The 23,071-nt window shown below is 46.3% G+C and overlaps 1 protein-coding gene across 4 annotated transcripts in view; it reads right to left on the bottom strand.

The window, feature by feature from the left end:
- Window positions 1-92: 92 nt before the first annotated feature.
- Window positions 93-23,071, bottom strand: part of csf1rb (colony stimulating factor 1 receptor, b) — a 28,759-nt gene continuing 5,780 nt past the window's right edge. Inside the window, exons 2-22 of one of the 4 annotated variants that reach the window (XM_021311139.2) lie at window positions 13,740-14,012; window positions 13,316-13,612; window positions 10,154-10,290; window positions 9,918-10,080; window positions 9,430-9,799; window positions 8,767-8,885; window positions 8,566-8,665; window positions 8,185-8,348; window positions 7,956-8,062; window positions 7,721-7,847; window positions 7,506-7,610; window positions 7,314-7,424; window positions 6,661-6,820; window positions 6,312-6,385; window positions 6,142-6,230; window positions 4,485-4,607; window positions 4,288-4,399; window positions 4,108-4,207; window positions 1,554-1,680; window positions 1,383-1,473; window positions 93-1,321 (exon numbers count right to left, since the gene is read on the bottom strand). In XM_021311139.2, coding sequence (XP_021166814.2) covers window positions 1,236-1,321; window positions 1,383-1,473; window positions 1,554-1,680; window positions 4,108-4,207; window positions 4,288-4,399; window positions 4,485-4,607; window positions 6,142-6,230; window positions 6,312-6,385; window positions 6,661-6,820; window positions 7,314-7,424; window positions 7,506-7,610; window positions 7,721-7,847; window positions 7,956-8,062; window positions 8,185-8,348; window positions 8,566-8,665; window positions 8,767-8,885; window positions 9,430-9,799; window positions 9,918-10,080; window positions 10,154-10,290; window positions 13,316-13,612; window positions 13,740-14,012 — 3,035 coding nt within the window. In that variant the 3' untranslated portion in view covers window positions 93-1,235. The remainder of the gene's footprint in view (window positions 1,322-1,382; window positions 1,474-1,553; window positions 1,681-4,107; window positions 4,208-4,287; window positions 4,400-4,484; window positions 4,608-6,141; window positions 6,231-6,311; window positions 6,386-6,660; window positions 6,821-7,313; window positions 7,425-7,505; window positions 7,611-7,720; window positions 7,848-7,955; window positions 8,063-8,184; window positions 8,349-8,565; window positions 8,666-8,766; window positions 8,886-9,429; window positions 9,800-9,917; window positions 10,081-10,153; window positions 10,291-13,315; window positions 13,613-13,739; window positions 14,013-23,071) is intronic. The other 3 variants (XM_036133168.1, XM_036133166.1, XM_036133167.1) reach the window with 3 other exon arrangements.

Here is a 23,071-nt window from a genome sequence, read left to right on the forward strand (position 1 = left end):
CCAGAAGCATTTCCTCCAGTCATCAGAAACTGTCTGAAGAATTTAGTTGTGTTTGAATCTTTGTAAAATCTTGAAATAAAAACAATACAAAACATTATTCATCTGAATTTATTCAAGAAGATCATCTGTGGTGAGAACCTCAGGAGAACATCTGAGAACTTAGTAAGGTAAAAACATTTAATGCTGAGAACAGACAGACCCAGACTTTTACTCTGAAGGTCATTTTCTGTTTGGTTTATGACACAGTATGATTCAAACACTATTTTAACATATTACATGTAACATGTTTCAAACAAGAAGGAACACACAAGTTTAACATAAAACACTGAAGAATATATGACTAAAATACAAAAATGAAGACATCTTTCATCAAGAATAAAATCATCAAAATCAGACAAAATGATTTCTTCTTAGAAAATTAAAGTAAAAATGTGAGTCGGATCATATCTGCTTTTCTTCATGTTCTGTTCTAGCTGCTTATAAACATGCAGTCATAAAATAAGCTTTTTATATCTGAACTAGCCTAACGTAGTTTTTATTCAGCTCTAGGGTTCAGATCCAAGAGCATCAATTAAAGGTTTTTGTCTTATTTTAGATCTGGCCATAGCACAGAGATGACCAGCTGAAGAGTTTCTAATGACCATAGTTTAGTTTTAGCTGTAATATTCTGATGCTGCTGCTCCAGCAGCTGTTTGCTGTTGGAGTCTCATCATCTTAACCTGCTTTACATCATGATTAACAGATGTTTCTTGGTCCTACTCCTCTTCTGCAGCACGTCTAATATATGGGGTACCACATGGGTCCATTCTAGGTCTGCTAATATTTAATCTGTACATGTTGTCTTTAGAAAACACGCTTTCCATTGGTTTGTAGATCACACTCAGGTTTCCCAGCCTATTAAACTAGACAGCGCCAATCTAAACTTCTGAAATTTCTCCACAAAGTAAAGGTTGGTTGACTCGACCACAATCTGAGGGTGGATAGTGAAATTCAACCTTTTCTGCTCCTATGGTGCCTGTAATAAAAACCATGGAAACGTTTCTAATTTCTTTCCTTAGCTTTTAGTTCCAGCAGTCTGGGAGCTTTCTACACCAGATTATGCTTTATTGACTTTTTATATGGTTCTTTTCTTTGATTGATAAAGCACTTTGGTGTTAAAATAAATTGACACTGACTTTCTATTATTAATGTGACTTCACTGCATGTCTGTAAGGTTTAGGTGACAGACAGCAGGATCAGGAGAGCTGGTAGATGTTGTTCATCATCGGCTCCCTCTCCTCTCCGCCTTCATGGTTGTCACGGCGATCTGTGAGCAAGAAAACTGGAAATCAAGTCAAACCTGCAGTTTTATGAAGGACTGAAGCAACTTTATAAAATCTTACCTTGCTCTTCTTCTTTTCTCTTCAGTGTTCTACCTCTGACCTCCTCTTGCTCATCTTCCGGTCTGCTTTCATCGATGTTTTTATACATCACCTGAGGAGAGAAGAGTGTAAGAATAGAGCAGAAGCCTAGAGGACAACCCTGAGGGCTAAAACAACTCTTGGTTTTATCACCTGGTCTCTGGGATCAGGCAGAGTGTCATTGGCCAACGGGAGGATCCTACTGATGAGCTGACCAATGGTTTTAAAAGTCGGTCTGTGTGTGGGCTCCAGACTCCAACAGAGCTTCATCAGGTGATACCTGAAGTGACAGGTGAGTGTTTAAATGAACTTCATTAACTTTGCATTCCTTCTTTGTAGGGTTGCACAAATAGCCATTGTTCATGAGGTCTAGCAGGGCTTAGTGTGAAGAAGCCACAATTAGCTGGTTAATCATGGTTCCAGTAGCTGCATGGTCCTCAATGGTTGGCAGAGCATGGGCCGCTTGGTAGGTGAGGGCAGGCTCAGAGAAATGCCAATTCATTGTGTCATAATATGACCTGGGAGACAGGTGAATGCATCTAATAATTCACTAATCATTCTCAAATAAATGCACAAAACTAAAATAGCACAGCATGAATTACTAGAACTAAATTCAGTCACTTTCTGATTTAATCAGTGAAGGTAACTCCAAGACTTTGTTCTTACTGTATACCAACACTTCCCAGTGACCAAATGCACCCCCCCCCAACTAGTTCTCTACATCCTCCTTTTATTCTATAAAACAGTTTTTCAATCCACATGATTCACCGATGTCTGTGAAATTCTGCATTTCTCTCAGCCATTGTCACGTTTTCAACTTCCAAGCATCTCCACCATCTCTGAAATCATCTGTACATCTTCCACCTGGTTGCTTGATCCAGTCCCAGCAGCTCTGGTCAAACTTGCCTTCAAGCTCTCCTTCCAGTCATAACCTCCATAATTCACTCCTCACTGCTGGAACTGCTCTACTGCCATAATCACTGCTATACGGAACAAATGTAAAAAAATACAATGATCTTTGCCTCATTTACCTTTCCTCTCCGAATACTTTAAAAACAACTGTGTACCCTTTATCATCAGTTCCAGTCTGGTATTCTTTAAGAACAGTGCATCTAAACGGTTATTCCACTGGCCACCAGGTAGGCTGCCCTGACCGCACGACTTCAGGGTGTCCAGGAAGGAAGTACCAGAAGATCAGCACCAACAAACACTGGAGGATGTAAATTCTCCACAATGCTGAAAGGATCAGAGAGTTGTGCCAATCTGTGCATCAAGTATGCACCCCCCCCCCCCCCCCCCCCCCCGTTGTTTTCATAACTCGGCGATGCCAGTCTGCTGAGAGCAAGTAATGGCTGCGTTTTATTTTTTTCTTGGCACAGAGAGCTGTACAGTACTCTACTGATCGCAGACTTCTCCAACCAAAGAGCCAGAAGAACGTCTGGCATGAAGAAGTTCTCTGTTGGCCACTCTGGGGTTGTAGGGTTCAACTCCAGAGTGTTGAAGCGAGCAAAGGAAAGATGTGTGACTGTGAAGAGATGTTCTTTGGTTGCTGGGCCATGGAGGCTGGCTCTGCCAAAGTTAGGAGCTGTGGCAGGACTTGTTTGGGCTCGCCTGAGCAGTCCACCTGCTGCAGACTGTCCACCACCAGGAGTAGGAGGACTGGGGCCTCCTGTTGGGCCCCTAAGAGGACCATGATGGCAGTCAATGAATGGAGCTCACCTGTTCAACAGATCTTAGCCCAGAAGAAAAGGTTCTGTGTTTAAAGTGCAGATGTCACAGAAAGTAATGGCCAACCACACCGTTTGGTCAAAATGTAGGTTTTTTAACAGCCATTGCTTTTTCATAATCAGTCTTTAAATAGTTTAGTTCCCTAGCAAAACAGTCCCATGAGCTCTGATTCCTTTTTGTCACTATGAGAAACTTAAAAATGTAACTTCAATGCTTTTGCATCCTGCAATGTATCAAACGAAGTTTAACATTACTGTACAGTTCCAGAAGCTTTAATCTCCTGTTTCACAATAAAATATTCTAGTGACCCCATAAATAGACCACTCCCCCCTAAAGGTGTCAAGAGTAGGAAAGGAAGTGTAGCAGAATAAAGTGGGAGCTAAGGGAGTTCTGCTGTTAAAGTCCGTTTTCGTTTTTGGGTTGTTTGAGGCGGCTGGTCTGCTAGTTGTTGCTGTGGTTACGGCCAACAGTAACCCTGTAAGCGATAAAATAAAATAACTGTTGCCAAAACCCTAACTATAGAAATAAAATCTCATAATTTACACTCTATAATCATACCCACATTATACATATAAATATTATATGCTAGAATTACTCATTTTCAGTCCTTAATGGCCTAGTGTTGTTAAAAAGCTTCAAACTCTGATTGAATGTGGTCACATGTAGTCTATTCTGATACATCAGCGTTAAGACTATTTACGGAGCTCAGTTATGTGGTCTGACCATTGTGCACCTCTGCTTCCATTAACCAAGTGTTTAAAACTACTAAATAGTACCGAACACTTCTAATAGTATCTCTAGAATGAGAGGCAGATGTGTCGGCCAACATTCAGGAGGTATTTACCATCTTACCTGAACTGAAAACAAGACAGGTATGATGCTAATTAGCATCACTAGACCAAAAGGGGTTAACATTAGGTAATACCCCACAAAATTGTTGATATTATATTCTAAATAATTCCAGTTAAATTATTCTTACATTTCATTTGAAGCGAACTCTGGTTGCTCCATGTGGTGACCATCTTTGATCATCTTGTAGAAGTTGGTGTCCACAATAACATTGGGATATGGGCTCTTACCTGAGCAGACAAACATAGAAGTGAGTCAAAGATGTCTGACCTTTTCTGATTGGGCTTGGGCTTTTAGTGTCCGTGCTTACCCAGTGAGAAAATCTCCCAGAGCAGGACTCCGTAGGACCACACGTCACTCTGCACTGTGTAGAGACACTGAAAGATGCTCTCTGGAGCCATCCACTTCACCGGCAGCCGGGCCTGTCAGAGTTCACAGCATCCATTACTGTTTGTCTGGATTATAAGAGAGACTAGAGGCAACGACCTGGGACGCTACCATACTGACATTTCCCTGAACGATGTAGCTGTCATCATTTCGAATGTCTCGAGCTAAACCAAAGTCACAGATCTTTGCAACCCTGCAGTCCGTCAGCAGGACGTTCCTCGCCGCCACGTCTCTGTGGATGCACTGAAAGAGCAGCAGGGAATGGACAGGTCATCATCATCATCATCATCATCATCATCATCATCATCATCACCGGGATCATCATCACCAGGAGCATCATCATCATCATCATCATCATCATCATCATCATCATCATCATCATCATCATCATCATCACCAGGAGCATCATCATCATCATCACCAGGATCATCATCATCATCATCATCATCATCATCATCATCATCACCAGGAGCATCATCATCATCATGAGCATCAACATCATCATCACCATCATCATCATCATCATCATCATCATCATCATCATCATCATCATCATCATCATCATCATCATCATCATCATCATCATCATCATCATCATCAGCATCATCATCACCAGGAGCATCATCATCATTATCATTATCATCATCATCATCATCATCATCATCATCATCATCATCATCATCATCATCATCATCATCATCATCATCATCACCAGGAGCATCATCATCATCATCATCATCATCATCATCATCATCATCATCACCAGGATCATCTTCATCTTCATCATCATCATCATCATCATCATCATCATTATCATCATCATCATTATCATCATGAGCATCACCATCATCATCATCATCATCATCATCATCATCATTATCATCATCATCACCAGGATCATCATCATCATCATCATTATCATCATGAGCATCACCATCATCATCATCATCATCATCATCATCACCATCATCATCATCATCATCACCATGAGCATCATCATCATCATCATCATCATCATCATCATCATCACCATGAGCATCATCATCACCATCATCATCATCATCATCATCATCATCATCATCATCACCAGCATCATCATCATCATCATCAGGATCATCATCATCATCATCATCATCATCATCATCATCATCATCATCATCATCATCATCATCATCATCATCATCATCATCACCAGGAGCATCATCGTCATCACCATCATCATCATCATCATCATCATCATCATCATCATCATCATCATCATCATCACCAGGAGCATCATCATCATCATCATCATCATCATCATCATCACCAGGAGCATCATCATCATCATCATCATCATCATCATTACCAGGAGCATCATCATCACCATCATCATCATCATGAGCATCACCATCATCATCATCATCACCATCATCACCATTATTATGAGTATCATCATCATCATCATCATCATCATCATCATCATCATCATTATCATCACCATCATCATCATCATCACCATCACCATCATCATCATCATCATGAGCATCATCATCATCGTCGTCGTCACCATCATCATCATCATCATCATCATCATCATCATCATCATCATCACCATCACCATCATCATCACCATCATCATCACCATCATCATCATCATCATCATCATCATCATCATCATCGTCATCACCATCATCATCAACACCATCATCATCACCAGGTTTAATTAGGTTTTAGGTTCTGTGACTCTAAACATCATTTAAAAACATTGTTTATGCTTGTATGAGTGTGTTCTTACATTTCTGGAGGACAGGAAGTCAAGGCCCTGCGCCACATGGTAGGAAAACCTCATGAGATCGCAGACAGACAGACTCAACATGTGATCACCTGACAGAAATATAAACTATAGGGTAAGCTCAGGTGAAGGTGCAGGTAAAACCAGATGCATTCAGGTGGACTAAGTCTTACCAGAGTCAATCTGACGTGGACTCAGGGCCGGTTGCATCTCCTGGTACTCTGACCAACATGAGATCCCACTGTCACTGCAGGTCACATGACTGAATGTTAAGATTTACCTGAAGTTTAAATGAACTGTTTCTGCTATGCCCCTTATACCTGGCAAGACACTAAAACTAAAATAAAGTCAAATATTTTCTTCAAAGGAATGGAATGACAACCACCAATCACTCCAATTAACAGCTTGGCTTTCTTGAAGACCAGACATTGAGATAAGTTTACTAATCAGACCTCACAGAAGGCCTCCTGGTGCGGACTGAAAGCCAAATAAAACCTCTGGATGAGACAGCGGCCCTCTGACCTGCGCAGCTTTTCCTGCTGAGGTGGCATGTTCTTATAGAACACCTCGTCCCCAAGCTCGTCAATGGTTATCATGGACGCCATGAAGTCCTGAGTGTGAGCCCGCAGGAAGTTGAGCAGGTCACCATGGCTGCAGTACTCTGTGATCATCAGCATGGGGCCTGGTGGGAGACATGGTTGTAAGACTTTTCTCTCGCCTTTGAGAGTCATCCTAAAAAATCCACTTTGGACTAGTTCAGGGAACTTTATGTGTGGTTAAAAAGGTCCGTGGCCATTTTACATTAGTAGAGATTTATTCTGTTGCGCTGAGATTGGCTAAGATGTCTTGAACTTTTTTATGAGATTTCAGACTCAGCAGAACTCATTCCTGGTTTATTAAAGACAGCAGCTAAATCGAGTCCAGCTTCCATTGGTGAAGGTTTGGACCGATACCACCCCGGCTTCACACTGGCATAGACAAGCTCACAGGGGTTCAGACTGGGCACTAGTTCTGATTTGAATTGTTGGTAATTTACTGTTGAAAATGTCATTCATTTTGAACAGATTTTGTGATAGAATAGAACGCTATAGAATGATGTTAAACTGTTCTAAGACGTAATCATGGCACGTCAGCGTTTGCTCTTTGGGTTAACGCTGATTGATGAACCCTCTCACCTCCCTGTGTGCACGCTCCCAGCAGGTTTACTATGTTGTCATGGTAACCAAGATGGCTGAGGATCTTCAGCTCTGACATCAGAGCTTCCCGTTCCTCTGAGTGAGCGCTCGCTGCAGGTAAACACATGAAACATGATCAGGTTTCCTCACATCTCTACATGTGTCAGTGATTGTAAACGCTGGCGGACTCACGTTTGAGCATCTTGACAGCGACTCTGGTGGCCTTGTTCTCTGTTCCCAGACCGTACGCCGTGGCTTCAACTACCTTTCCAAACGCTCCGGAGCCCAAGACGGCACCTGACAGGGAAAGCAGAGAGACTGAGGTAGGCTGAGGAAAGGTTTCTATGTGAAATAATTCAATGCCACTGATGACACACGGGATGATAGAATGGGCTGAGGAATCCTACCAAGTCGTAGTTTGTCTCGAGGAAATTCCCACTTCTCATTGTACGGCAGCAGTGTAGGGTCAACAAAGGTGTAGTTGTTCCCATCATTGCTCTCAATGATCTTCCACAGAATTTCATACTTTGGTTTCTGGTTGAAGAAGAAAAGGCAATTTGTCTCTGTTTCATTTCCCTCTGCAGCCTGAAGATCTGACAAACTACATCGGGACTGGTACCGACCCATCTGATGTGGACTCACCTGTCTGTACTTGTGAAACACAACCAACAGGAGAAGGAGGAGGACGAAGGAAACACTCAGAGCTCCAATCATAGCCGGAGTGAAGATGGTGGGAAGTCCTGTAGAACCTGACAGCAGCACCAGCACTCATTGACTTTTCTCTGTGTTATACCTACTATTACTCCTCTGATTATGCTAATTCTGTGAAACTGGCTTCACTGAGTTAGATTCAGTTTGTGTTTATACTTACGGTGGACAAAGACTTGATCAGACTCGCCCACCAGGTTGTACGCCTTACACATGATGGTGATGTGTTCATCATGAGCAGACAGTGGGAAGAGCGTCCTCACCTCCCCCCCTTCCTCTGAGCTTTCAGCAGATGGAGACACCTGATAGGTGGAGCTGTTGTCACACCTGCAGGAGAGGTTATAATCTTTGCATCTGATCTTATGATCTGGCTGCAGTAATTATGACCAAAACCAGAATTTCACAATCGGACATTAAACGACACATCTGGTGCCTTCATATGCTACTGACTGCAGCGCTCCCTTTGGGACACATTCTTGGTCTCAACACATCATATTAACTCCATAACATGCATGGTGGTGCTTTCCCCTCCTTATTTACATACATGTCAGTGCAGGTTAACCAGAAGAGGGTTGGCGACGGGTAACCAGAGCTGCTGCACACCAGGGAGTGGTTCTGCTGAGTGATCCTGACGGTCGGAGTACCTGGAGGGTCCAAACCACATTTAAAGGTTCACCAGCACTGGGAAAAATGGAGGACGGTCAACCATGCAATCAAACACTGTAAAAAGGCAACAGGTTCTTACGGTAGATCCGCAGTTCCATGTCCTGTGTCCCATTAAAGAACGTGTTTGAAAAACGGAAAGAATATCGACCTCCATCCTCCTGACGCACCCGCCGCAGCAGAATGCTTGCCTCCGACCTGCTCCAACAACAATACCTCCTAAGAATATGTCTCAGAACTGCTTTATTATAACACATTAGACAGCAGTCTGACTGCCATCTTTAAAAATGTCAACAATAATGTTGAACCTAAACAACTGTCACCATCAATACCACCATGAAATGCCTTTGGTACTGGAACTGGTTTTCATGGTTTTTTTTCTACATGTTAAGGTGGTTATACTGTCATGGATTGTGGGGTGGTATGTTGTTTTTTAAGGTGGTCCCTAAAATGACTGCAGTAGCTGTTGAGGCTGTAGTCAGCTGGGTTGTTGTACTGTAAAACTGTAAAGGTATTTTCTTTGGTCTGTCAGAGTGGCATTGTAGCTGTTTAGTTATTAAGGTGTTATGGCTGGTAGTGGCTTTGGGACAGCTGTCATGACGTTTCCTGAAAACTAATTATGGTTTTCATACACTGAATCATTGTTGTTGCCTTTAAGTGAAATAGCTGACCACCAGACTTTCTTAGAGTGGTTCCCTCAGAGATGCAGCAGCAGATATTAGCACACAGTGGTAGAATATCTCACCTGTAGCCTTTAGCAGTGTAGCTTGTCTCAAACACATTGCTGCCGTTATTGTTTACTTGTTGTGGTGTCGTCCAGTGATGCTGTCTGATTGGAGGATAGGCCTCCATGATCAATGTGAAGGTAAGGTCTCGACCTTCATGCACCTCCACTGTCCTGGATCCACTGATGTTACCACCGCTGTCTCTGCCTGTGCTGCTACCAGTGACGTTAAAAGCAAGTTCCCCCTGCTGTTCCTCTGAAGCGACGCTGATATTAGTTGGTTCCTCGCTTGTCTCCTCTATTCCCCCGCTGAAGTTCCCAAACTGGTCATCAGAGGCCTGTTGGGAATCCGCAGTCTGAAGGCTCAGGTAGATTCTCAGGTATGGCTGATCTAATGAAGAGGATGGAGACAAGAGATGAAGAATCCCACTTTCCTTATAGGATATTTGATTCGGTTTGATAAAGAACCTGATCAGTTGTCCCCTCTATGTTATTGATTGATTACTAACCCAGCACACTCAGGTGGGTGGTTGCAGTGGCCACCCCAGCTTCGTTAACAGCAGTACAGGTGTACAGTCCACTGTGGGACCGGTTGATGGCGGAGATGGTCAGAGTACTGTTGATGTGCAAGTGCCTGTTGGCATAGGTCTGGCTTTCACTGACCGGTAGGTTCTGAAACAAACCAAAGAGCCAGAGTCAGACAGGTGGGCTGACCAGCAGCAGAACGTCACAGGTGAATGCTCACCTGTATGTGTGGGTGTGTCCAGGTGACGGTGACGAAGTGGGTAGGGTTCCAGGCCTGACAGGTGACTGTAAACAGCTCTCCTTTCAGACGGACCAATTCAGCCTGGCTGACTGACAGGGAGGGGGGGTGACGCAGCCCTGCAGAGAGACAGGTGGACCATCAGACCGGTGGAGAGACAGGTGGAGAGACAGGTAAAGCATCAGACAGGTGGAGAGACAGGTGGACCATCAGACCGGTGGAGAGACAGGTGGAGAGACAGGTAAAGCATCAGACATGTGGAGAGACAGGTGGAGAGACAGGTGGAGAGACAGGTGGACCATCATACAGGTGGAGAGACAGGAGGAGAGACAGGTAAAGCATCAGACATGTGGAGAGACAGGTGGATCATCAGACAGGTGGAGAGACAGGTGGAGAGACAGGTGGATCATCAGACAGGTGGAGAGACAGGTGGATCATCAGACAGGTGGAGAGACAAGTGGATCATCAGACAGGTGGAGAGACAGGTGGACCATCAGACAGGTGGAGAGACAGGTGGACCATCAGACAGGTGGAGAGACAGGTAAAGCATCAGACAGGTGGCGAGACAGGTGGAGAGACAGGTAAAGCATCAGACATGTGGAGAGACAGGTGGATCATCAGACAGGTGGAGAGACAGGTGGATCATCAGACAGGTGGAGAGACAAGTGGATCATCAGACAGGTGGAGAGACAGGTAAAGCATCAGACAGGTGGAGAGACAGGTGGACCATCATACAGGTAGGGAGACAGGTGGAGAGACAGGTGGACCATCAGACAGGTAGGGAGAAAGGTGGAGAGACTGGTGGACAATCAGACAGGTGGAGAGACAGGTGGACCATCATACAGGTAGGGAGACAGGTGGAGAGACAGGTGGACCATCAGACAGGTGGGGAGACAGGTGGAGAGACAGGTGGACCATCAGACAGGTGGGGAGACAGGTGGGGACAGGTGGACCATCAGATAGGTGGAAAGACAGGTGAAGCATTAGACAGGTGGACCATCAGACAGGTATGGAGACAGGTGGAGAGACAGGTGAACCATCAGACAGGTGGAGAGACAGCTGGACCATCAGACAGGTATGGAGACAGGTGGAGACAGGTGGACCATCAGATAGGTGGAGAGACAGGTGAAGCATCAGACAGGTGGAGAGACAGATGGAGAGACAAGTGGACCATCAGACAGGTGGAGAGACAGGTGGAGAGACTGGTGGAGAGACAGGTGGACCATCAGACAGGTGGAGAGACAGGTGGAGAGACAGGTAAAGCATCAGATAGGTGAAGAGACAGGTGGAGAGACAAGTGGACCATCAGACAGGTAGGGAGACAGGTGGACCATCATACAGGTAGGGAGACAGGTGGGGAGACAGGTGAAGCATCAGACAGGTATGGAGACAGGTGGGGACAGGTGGACCATCAGATAGGTGGAGAGACAGGTGAAGCATCAGACAGGTGGAGAGACAGGTGGAGAGACAGGTGGACCATCAGACAGGTAGGGAGAAAGGTGGAGAGACTGGTGAACCATCAGACAGGTGGAGAGACAGGTGGACCATCATACAGGTAGGGAGACAGATGGGGAGACAGGTGAAGCATCAGACAGGTATGGAGACAGGTGGGGACAGGTGGACCATCAGATAGGTGGAGAGACAGGTGAAGCATCAGACAGGTGGAGAGACAGATGGAGAGACAAGTGGACCATCAGACAGGTGGAGAGACAGGTGGAGAGACAGGTGGACCATCAGACAGGTATGGAGACAGGTGGAGAGACAGGTGAACCATCAGACAGGTGGAGAGACAGCTGGACCATCAGGCAGGTATTGAGACAGGTGGAGACAGGTGGACCATCAGATAGGTGGAGAGACAGGTGAAGCATCAGACAGGTGGACCATCAGACAGGTATGGAGACAGGTGGAGAGACAGGTGGACCATCAGACAGGTAGGGAGACAGGTGGAGAGACAGGTGAACCATCAGACAGGTGAACCATCAGACAGGTGGACCATCAGACGGGTAGGGAGACAGGTGGACCATCAGACAGGTAGGGAGACAGGTGGAGAGACAGGCGAACCATCAGACAGGTAGGGAGACAGATGGAGAGACAGGCGAACCATCAGACAGGTAGGGAGACAGATGGAGAGACAGGTGAACCATCAGACAGGTGAACCATCAGACAGGTGGAGAGACAGGTGAACCATCAGACAGGTAGGGAGAAAGGTGGAGAGACCGGTGGACCATCAGACAGGTGGAGAGACAGGTGGACCATCATACAGGTAGGGAGACAGATGGGGAGACAGGTGAAGCATCAGACAGGTATGGAGACAGGTGGGGACAGGTGGACCATCAGATAGGTGGAGAGACAGGTGAAGCATCAGACAGGTGGAGAGACAGATGGAGAGACAAGTGGACCATCAGACAGGTGGAGAGACAGGTGGAGAGACAGGTGGACCATCAGACAGGTATGGAGACAGGTGGAGAGACAGGTGAACCATCAGACAGGTGGAGAGACAGCTGGACCATCAGGCAGGTATTGAGACAGGTGGAGACAGGTGGACCATCAGATAGGTGGAGAGACAGGTGAAGCATCAGACAGGTGGACCATCAGACAGGTATGGAGACAGGTGGAGAGACAGGTGGACCATCAGACAGGTAGGGAGACAGGTGGAGAGACAGGTGAACCATCAGACAGGTGAACCATCAGACAGGTGGACCATCAGACGGGTAGGGAGACAGGTGGACCATCAGACAGGTAGGGAGACAGGTGGAGAGACAGGCGAACCATCAGACAGGTAGGGAGACAGATGGAGAGACAGGCGAACCATCAGACAGGTAGGGAGACAGATGGAGAGACAGGTGAACCATCAGACAGGTGAACCATCAGACAGGTGAAGAGACAGGTGAACCATCAGACAGGTGGACCATCAGACAGGTAGGGAGACAGGTGGACCATCAGACAGGTAGGGAGACAGTTGGAGAGACAGGTGAACCATCAGACAGGTGAACCATCAGACAGGTGGAGAGACAGGTGGACCATCAGACAAGTGGAGAGACAGGTAAACCATCAGACAGGTGAACCATCAGACAGGTAGGGAGACAGGTGAACCATGATATCATCAGAAAGGAAGAGAGACGCATTTAGACAAAATCGTCTTACTTGGAGCAACGAGGAGGTGAAATGGTTTGGATCTGAACTCAGTTCCATTCCTCCAACCTGAGCATGCGTATCCGCCTTTAAAGGAAGTCCTCAGGTGTGTGATCAGGGCTCCTCTTCGGGGGTCTAAGGTGACATTCATACCTGGGGGCAGGTCCCTCCCCCTTTCCTCTGGCTGGAGGGTGAGATTTGTGACAGATGGGTCGGTGAGAAGACATCTGAACTGAACGTCATCATCCTCTTTATGAGAAGGCAACGTGAGGCGAGGCGTGACGAACACGGTGGAGGGGTCACCTGGGTCTGACAGAGGGGCATCATGGGAAAATGGAGGTTATTTTAGAGTATCATTGAGGTAAACAAAGGTAGGTAGGTGACCTGGAGGAGAGTAGCTGCTCTTGCTCTATCAGAGGGTTGCTGCCCCGCTTACCTTTGACATACAGGTGTATCCAGGTGTTCAGGTGGGTCAGGCTCTGGTTGGTATACCTGCAATGGTATGTGCCGGTGTGTCTGGGGGTCACCCTTAGGACCTCCAAGGGATTCAGTTTACCCTTTGGCAGGTGTTTAATGGCAGTGGTGGATATGGTCACTGAGCCGTGACCCTGGCATCTAAGCTGAAAGCTGGAACCAGCAGTCAGAACTACCTCTGACTGGTTTGGTTGGATGGTTGAGTTTAAGAAGATCACCGTGGGTCCTTTAGGTTCTGAAACAAGAATACATGACAAAGTCCATCAAACCAACAAGCATTTAAATACAGAATGCTTTCCTTGAGCCTGACAGGTGCACACAGAACAACTCTAAACAGACATTTGTAGTTAAGTTCACCAAGAAGACGAAGCAAAACTTGCTGCAAATTTTATTTTATTTGATTTAACATCAGAGGAACAAGATGATTCAAGAATAAAAGCGAATACAGACGTGAACAGATCACCAATAAGTTTCAGTTTATTCCAAACATTTTAAGATGTCAAGGAATTAATTAATTAAACACAATTAAACAGTAATTAGTTGACAAATACACTTAGCATATTAAAAAACTGCTTTCATTGATTCAACCAAGAACTTCTGATTTCAAAGAATCTGATTGGCTGCATGTGCAGACAGTGTGCAGGTCTGATTGGCTGGTGGTGGACAATCAAATGATCTCATTGGCTGACAGCATCAGGTTTCCTGTTGGTCTCCTGCAGCTGGGTGGCGATGCGTGAGGTCTGCAGCAGCAAAGCCTGGTGGTTTTCAACCAGCAGGCTCTGGTGCCGCGCCACGCTCTGCAGGTCCTGGATCTGCTGGGAGCCCTGAGGACACGTCACATTGAGCTGGGTTATCAGAGCGCAGCAAAATAAGTCACGCATAAAAGAAGAAACATTATTGTGTTCTGAGGAGTGTTACTGAACTGATCCAGAATTTGCAGAAATAAAGAAATCTGTCTGACCAAACATAATCAATATGTACTGGAGGCCAACTAAGCAAGTAAAACATCTAAAAAACAGAACTAAACTGGACTGAAATTGACAGATCTAGCCTGGAATAAGTCTCAATTTGGCTAAACTGGACTGAAATGTTCTTAACTAAGCTTAAATGGACTTATACTGCATAATAATGGCTAAACTATACTGAACTGAAGTAAAGCGAGAGTACACTGGACTAAACTTCACTCACCTGTGTTACCAGAAGGCCAAGTTGTTGGACCACCTGGGCCTGATGCTTGGCGACCTCCTCCTGGACCTTTACCATCTGGGTCAGCAGATCCAGAACCTTGGTTCTCCAAATCTCCTCCTGCTCCTGGTTCTGAACTAGTTCTGAAATCCTGGGGATGGAGCCTGGTTGGTCAGGAGACTGAGCGGCCCCCATGGTCATGGCAGCGGGTTGGCGGTCACGAAGATCACCTGCAGTGAAGACGACGATGCAGTGAAACCTTTACAGAGTCCTGCTTCTTCTGCTGTAGGGTTACAGACAGGTGAGTTCAGGTGAGTTTGCCTGGATTGGTTCAGAGACGTTTGTCTCCCTGCGATGAAACGTTAGTCGGACTAATTCAGACCTGTTCAGCGTCTGCTGGTGAAGACGTGAGAGAAACTCAGGTGTGGACAGAGATTTATTGTAAAATTAAAGGGATGCAATTAAATTCTTGACCAGTGAGACAAAAGAGTTCCTGAAAGGCTGGAGGGAGATAAATATGGAGACAAAAAACGAGACAAAACTCCAATAGGTGTGCAGCTGAACCTGTACAGGTGTGAAAATGTCCTCAATCTCTTCAGGTAGGGCACCTAACCTCCTGATCATGTGGATCTGTGGGACGGCCACCGGAGGGCAGAAATGTAGCGGCTGGCAGAACCGTGAGCGACGCTCATCAGTTTCTTGGTGTGGAGAACAGAAACTGACGAAGCAGAAGCCTGAGCAAGGTTCATCTTTCAGTTAAATGCGAATGTATGGGAGACACAAAAAACAACACGGCATATGTGGAGCTGAACAATTCATTATTTCCTCAGTCAGACCTGCGTGAAGTTATGGATTTAGTCAAATTTAAAACAGACCAAATAACGTGCAGAGCTGGAGAATAAATAAACTATTGAGAGGGGAGGGTTCTGGATTATGGAGGACAATGAGGATCACATGACGACAGTCTGTTGCGTAGATCTGAGAGGAGAAATAAAAAAAATAACTACAAATATAAACACAATATTTAGTTTAACACAAAATCCTCAAAACAAAGAATATGGTTGACGTTGTATGAAATACGGCCCAGAGGACTTTAGATTATATGACAGCTGTGCTTTAAATCAAATATGATGTGTGAAACTCATAAGATAAATAAAATAGGTGATATAAAGTTACATAATTATACGGACAATATAAATATTATGTAACACCTTTCATAATATAAAAATCACACCTCTTCATTATAAACTGATCAAACAATCCAAACAGATAAATTGATAAAAGCAGATTAAAAAGGTCTGTTTTTAACACGCTCTGGTTCAAAGACTAAAACCCGAGTCTGGACTGAACAGAAGGTTCTGTTTCCTTTGAACCCCTAAAACCAGTTTATGTGTTAGATTATTTAAATGATATAACTGTAACATGTAAGTATTTAGCCGTTGTAGCTAACATTGTGCTTATCATGGTGTTCATGGAGGATGAGATGAACCTATTCTCCCACAGGACCAGTCCTGACACAAATTTATTCTGTGATTTGGAGTTTGTTCATTAACAGGATGCTTTAGTTTAATTACATTTGTTCTCAGATAATGGACTTGTGTCTATACTTGTCCTGTTAGATCTCAGTGCTGCATACGGTTGATCACAATATTCTCCTACAAAGACTTGAGCATACTGTAGGGATTAAGGGGAAAGCATTAGGCTGGTTTAAATCTTATCTGTCGGACAGATTCCAGTTTGTTCATATTAATAATAAATCAGGTTGGAAGCAGCAGCTGCTTCAGCTGCTTCTGTGGAGATGACATCAGGTGAAGGACCTGACCAGGTTCTCACAGCTCAGAGGCTCCACCATCATCCCTGCCTGTCTGCTGGTGTCTGCTCTGCTCCATTCAGGTAATAAGTGCAGCAGCTATCCCTGTTTCTCTCTCACTTACCTGCACCTTTCCCACCTGTGCTTTATGTACCTGCTTCCCACAGCCTCACCGTGTGGCTAGATGTTTCCAGCCTTCTTTGCTTGCCTTGCTGGTTGTGACCGTATCTCTGGATCTCCGGTCGCTCACACACCTCATCGGCCTTCAGCTCCTTCCTAGATGTTCTGCGTCTCTGCATCCGGTGTTTTTTCTGTTTTATTTATTAATAAACTGTTTAAGCGCTTCAATGCTTGAATATCGGGTTCTCTAACCTGCTGCTCATTACAGCAGCACATTGTTGGACGACTCCAGACCAGCAGCCCTGTGTTCACCAAAGAGCGACAGGTGCTGAAGGAGGTCAGACGCCCCCTGCTGGTCACCCAGTGCTGATGCGGTCACTTCATCCTGCACCTAGCAACGTCCACCTGGATGCTGTTCACGGCCTTCAGCACCATGAGTCCCAGCGTTGTCCAGCAGCTCAGCTCACAGCCGGTCTCCACCTGGCAGCGGATCAGCAGCAACAGGTGAGACCGAGGAGCATCTCGTGTTCCGCATGAGAACCGTCACCGTTTATATCTTTAGATATTTTTCCTTTTAAATTTCATTGTACCTTTGACTAAGACAGTAAAGATCTACCTATCAGCACCGGCTGTGTGGTTCGGCCCGTCCCCTAAACAGGACTGGACCAATCAGAGGATCCTCCGTCTCTGCAGACCCCACACATCCTGGACACAAACTGTTCAGACTTTTACCTTCAGGTGGCGCTACAGAGCTCTGGGCAGTCAGAAGACCCAGGTCCAGACCAGGTCTTCCTTTTTTGTTGAAAATTTAAGTGGAACCAAAAACCTGGTTCTGATTCATTTAAAAGGTTTATTTAATGAAGAGATGTTCTCAATCTAGTCAGGATTCATTGAATCTATGATGTTTTCCTCTAGTTTGATATTTCTTGATTATGAGCAGTCAACACATTATAAAATTATAAAATGACTGCAAAGTCTCTGGAGTGTCCATCCAAACGCAGCACAATCTGAATAACTAATAATCATGTCTTTATTGGTTAAAAACAAGACACTAAGCTCTGTAAAGCCCTGTTAATGTCCGCTACTGATAATCTATATAATCTGTTATAATCTGTTATAATCTATATAATCTGTTATAGTCTATATAATCTGTTATAATCTATATAATCTGTTATAGTCTATATAATCTGTTATAATCTGTATAATCTGTTATAATCTATATAATCTGTTAAACCCAGTCAGCCTGATGAGGAGTTCCTGGCTGAAATAAGAGCAAACAAATGAATCTGAACATTAAAACTGTTCCACTGATTGACTTTATCAGATGTCCGAGGAACGGCAGCAGAGCAGTTGATGTCCTGATGGTTGCAAGTTTGAAAACACGTTCCACAACACCGGCAGCAGGAGATAACTCTACGTTGTGGTCTACCCTGACGGCTGGTCATGTTTTCATGCCTTCTGCACGGCGTCGGCGTCTCAGCAGCCATGAATCCTCTCTCTACTGACAGAACCACCGAGCTGCTCTACAGCGACAGCTGGAGAAGATCCGCATCTTTGACTCAAAGTCAACCATTCTCACCATCACTGGGAGCCGTTCAGCTTCTGGACTCCACCAGAACCGGTTCTGGTCCCAGGTGCACCTGGTGCATATGGCTGGGACCTGCAGCGTAGACTAAAGGCGGCTCCGCTGTGGAGACGGTGGTCCTGCTGCTGCTGCTGTTAGCAGAGGAGAACGTCTGCTGCACAACCTGATGTGACTGTTGGAGACGTGGAGTTTCACAATCTGAGAAAAGGCGAAGTAAAACCACACACACACACACAGTAACACACACACGCACACACACGCACACAGTAACACACACACACAGTAACACACACAGTAACACACACACACAGTAACACACACACACAGTAACACACACACACACACACAGTAACACACACACACACACATAGTAACACACACACATAGTAACACACACACACAGTAACACACACAAACAGTAACACACACACAGTAACACATACACAGTAACACACACACACACACACACACACAGTAACACACACACATAGTAACACACACACATAGTAACACACACACACAGTAACACACACAAACAGTAACACACACACAGTAACACATACACAGTAACACACACACACACACACACACACACAGTAACACACACACATAGTAACACACACACACAGTAACATGCTAATGAAACGAAGTTAAAGGTCAGAAACCTTTCCTTGTTCTCCCTCAGTGACGTGTCAGAAGGTTCAGCTTCACCTGCACAGGTAAATTACAGCAACACTGCAGAGTCCAGTCCCTCTGCTGCAATGAACAAGGTGGGGGGGGGCAGTTTCCCTCTCATCTTTCACACTGAGGAATGTGATTTAATCAATATTAAAAGGCGGTTTGAACAGCGAGCCTTCAAGCAGCCTAAACCACAGCTGGACCTTCACAGCATCAAGGCTGATCCAGACTGCTGCAGCTCCACTGCTCCAGCAGCTGGACCTGACAGCTGGACCTGACAGCTGGACCTGACAGCTGGACCAGCTCTTCTCCATTTTAGGTAGAACTTGATTTAACTCCAAGGTTCTAGGGGGAACCCATTGATCTGCTGCAGCTGGTTCATCACCACAGACTAGAACCTTGAAGGCTTCCTGCAGGTGATCTGGACCACCCAGGCCTGCAGGTAACCTACCATGACTCTCCAGCTAGTGAGCAGCAGTGAAGAGACACAAGGAGCTTTTAACCGGCTCCATCATGGAGGGGGAACGGATCTGGAACCGTTCAGGTGGAACAGAAACTGCAGCCTAGCAGCAGGAGGGAAACCCCCGTCTGGGGCTCCATCTGCATGCCTCTGCTGCCTCACTGTCTGAACACGACGCAGCTCTGCTGCAGCAGTGGTTCTGTCAGACTGGGTCAGTTCTAACAGAACCCAGACAGAGACAGGGGACAGGTGAGTCGTTTGCACCTTTACAGGTGAAACGACTGACAGCAGCAGGAGACTCTGACATCAGGTCGTCTGTGAAGTGATGTGAGTTTAGGCTGATCTGCTGTCAGATTGTTTCTGGCAGAGGCAGAAGCCTGCAGGAAGCTGCAGCCAGATTCATATCGTGGCTCAGAGGTGGAGGCAGCGCGTCTGAGAGAAACCACAGCCTGTAACGGCCTGAAGAGGAGGCCTTCCTGCAGCCTGCTGGGAACCTGAGGGGGAGTTCAGCCCTGCTGCTGCTGCTGCTGCTGCTACTGCTGCTGCTACTGCTGCTACTGCTGCTGCTACTGCTGCTACTCCTGCTGCTGCTGCTACTCCTGCTGCTGCTAATACTGCTGCTGCTGCTGCTGCTGCTGCTACTCCTGCTGCTGCTGCTACTGCTGCTACTCCTGCTGCTGCTACTGCTGCTGCTACTGCTGCTACTCCTGCTTCTGCTGCTGCTACTCCTGCTGCTGCTACTGCTACTGCTGCTACTGCTGCTGCTACTGCTGCTACTCCTGCTTCTGCTGCTGCTACTCCTGCTGCTGCTACTCCTGCTTCTGCTGCTGCTACTAATGCTGCTGCTACTCCTGCTGCTGCTGCTGCTACTCCTGCTGCTGCTACTGCTGCTGCTGCTGCTGCTGCTGCTACTGCTGCTGCTGCTGCTGCTACTCCTGCTGCTGCTGCTGCTGCTGCTACTCCTGCTGCTGCTAATGCTGCTGCTGCTGCTGCTGCTACTCCTGCTGCTGCTGCTGCTACTCCTGCTGCTGCTACTGCTGCTGCTGCTGCTACTGCTGCTGCTGCTGCTACTCCTGCTGCTGCTAATACTGCTGCTGCTGCTGCTGCTGCTGCTACTCCTGCTGCTGCTAATGCTGCTGCTGCTGCTGCTACTCCTGCTGCTGCTGCTGCTGCTGCTACTCCTGCTGCTGCTACTGCTGCTGCTGCTGCTGCTGCTGCTACTCCTGCTGCTGCTAATGCTGCTGCTGCTGCTACTCCTGCTGCTGCTGCTGCTGCTGCTACTCCTGCTGCTGCTAATGCTGCTGCTGCTGCTACTCCTGCTGCTGCTGCTGCTACTCCTGCTGCTGCTGCTGCTACTCCTGCTGCTGCTACTGCTGCTGCTGCTGCTACTGCTACTGCTGCTGCTGCTACTAATGCTGCTGCTGCTGCTGCTACTCCTGCTGCTGCTGCTGCTGCTGCTGCTGCTACTCCTGCTGCTGCTAATGCTGCTGCTGCTGCTACTCCTGCTGCTGCTGCTGCTACTCCTGCTGCTGCTGCTGCTACTCCTGCTGCTGCTACTGCTGCTGCTGCTGCTACTGCTGCTGCTGCTACTAATGCTGCTGCTGCTGCTGCTACTCCTGCTGCTGCAGCTGCTACTCCTGCTGCCGCCGCTGCTGCTGCTGCTGCTGCTGCTGCTACTGCTGCTGCTGCTGCTACTCCTGCTGCTGCTGCTGCTGCTGCTGCTGCTACTCCTGCTGCTGCTACCGCTGCCTGGCATCACACACATGAGAACAGAGAGAAAGCAGGCCAGCTTAAAACCACCAAACAGTAGCCGCCAGTCCCACTTCTGCCTGCAGGGCCGGTTCCTGTCTGAAGGTGGAGGCGGGTCCAACGAGGACGTGTCCAACGAGGACGGGTCCAACGAGGACGTGTCCAACGAGGACGTGTCCCCAGTCCATCACAGGAGGAGAGACTACAAGGCGCCAGAGTGCCTGGAGAGAACCCTAACATTCACACTTCATCAGACAGAACCAGAACGTGTTCTATAAAGGCCACAGTACCTGCAGTGGCTACAGTTCTACCTCACAGTCCTCAGCTGCATCGTCATTTATCAGCTGTACCAGATATAGAAATGAAAAGATAAGAAAAGATAAAAAGGGAAAAAGATAAAAAGAGAAGACGATCCTCAGCAGACAGAGACAGAGCGGCCGTACAGCGCCGCTGCTGCTCATCATCATCATCATCATCATCATCATCATCATCATCATCATCATCGATTTTGTAAAGTGCCTTGAGATGACATGTTTCATGATTTGGCGCTATATAAATAAAATTGAATTGAATTGAATCATCATCATCACCATCACCATTATCATCATCATCACCACCTTCATCATCATCATCATCATCATCATCATCATCATCATCATCATCATCACCATCATCATCATCACCTTCATCATCATCATCTTCATCACCATCATCATCATCATCATCATCACCATCACCATTATCATCATCATCACCATCACCATCACCTTCATCATCATCATCACCATCATCATCATCATCATCATCATCATCATCATCACCATCATCATCATCACCATCATCATCACCATTATCATCATCATCACCATCACCATCACCTTCATCATCATCATCATCATCATCATCACCATCATCATCACCATCATCATCACCATCATCATCACCATCATCATCATCACCACCACCATCACCATCATCATCATCATCATCATCATGTACCTCCAGCATAATGGCCGCTTCGTCAGCTTGTTGCTCTGGAACATACAGGTGTGTGCAACAGGTGTGTGCTAGCACAATGACAGGATGGGAACCATGAGCAGGCCTTCCTCCCTGCAGCACGTTGACCTTTATTAATGCATCCATTTCAGTTTAGTAGGTCATTATCAGACAATCCTGTCACTTTTCGTTTCCTCAGGGTCACAGAAAACTCAGCAGAGGCAACTCTGGTCCATGAGGAACTGTGAGATGTTTCCCTGGTCCAACAGAGCTGTTCCCCAGAATCCTGCTGGTGATTACTGCGCTCTGCTGTGATGATGCAGACACAGAAAGGCTGCAGGGCACCGGACCTGGAGTACCAGAGTGGGAGATCCCTGCTCTAGATGACGGTGTGACTTCCTCATTGCGTTCTGCATTAGACAATGTAGCTCCCTTGAAAAAGAAGGTGATTATTCACAGGAAGCTGGCTCCTTGGTTTAATTCAGAGCTGCGTTCCTTGAAGCACAATATTAGGAAATTGGAGAGAAAATGGCGCTCTACACACCAAGATGAATCCTACCTAATCTGGAGGGACAGTCTATTGTTGTATAACAAGACCCTCCGCAGAGTTAGAGCAGCATATTTTTCATCATTAATTGAGGAGAACAAAAATAATCCAAGATTTGTCTTCAGTAATGCTGCTAAACCTACAGAGTCAGAGCTTTGCTGATC

The sequence above is a fragment of the Fundulus heteroclitus genome, unplaced genomic scaffold (assembly GCF_011125445.2).
Source record: "Fundulus heteroclitus isolate FHET01 unplaced genomic scaffold, MU-UCD_Fhet_4.1 scaffold_59, whole genome shotgun sequence".
Taxonomy (NCBI): Eukaryota; Metazoa; Chordata; class Actinopteri; order Cyprinodontiformes; family Fundulidae; genus Fundulus; species Fundulus heteroclitus.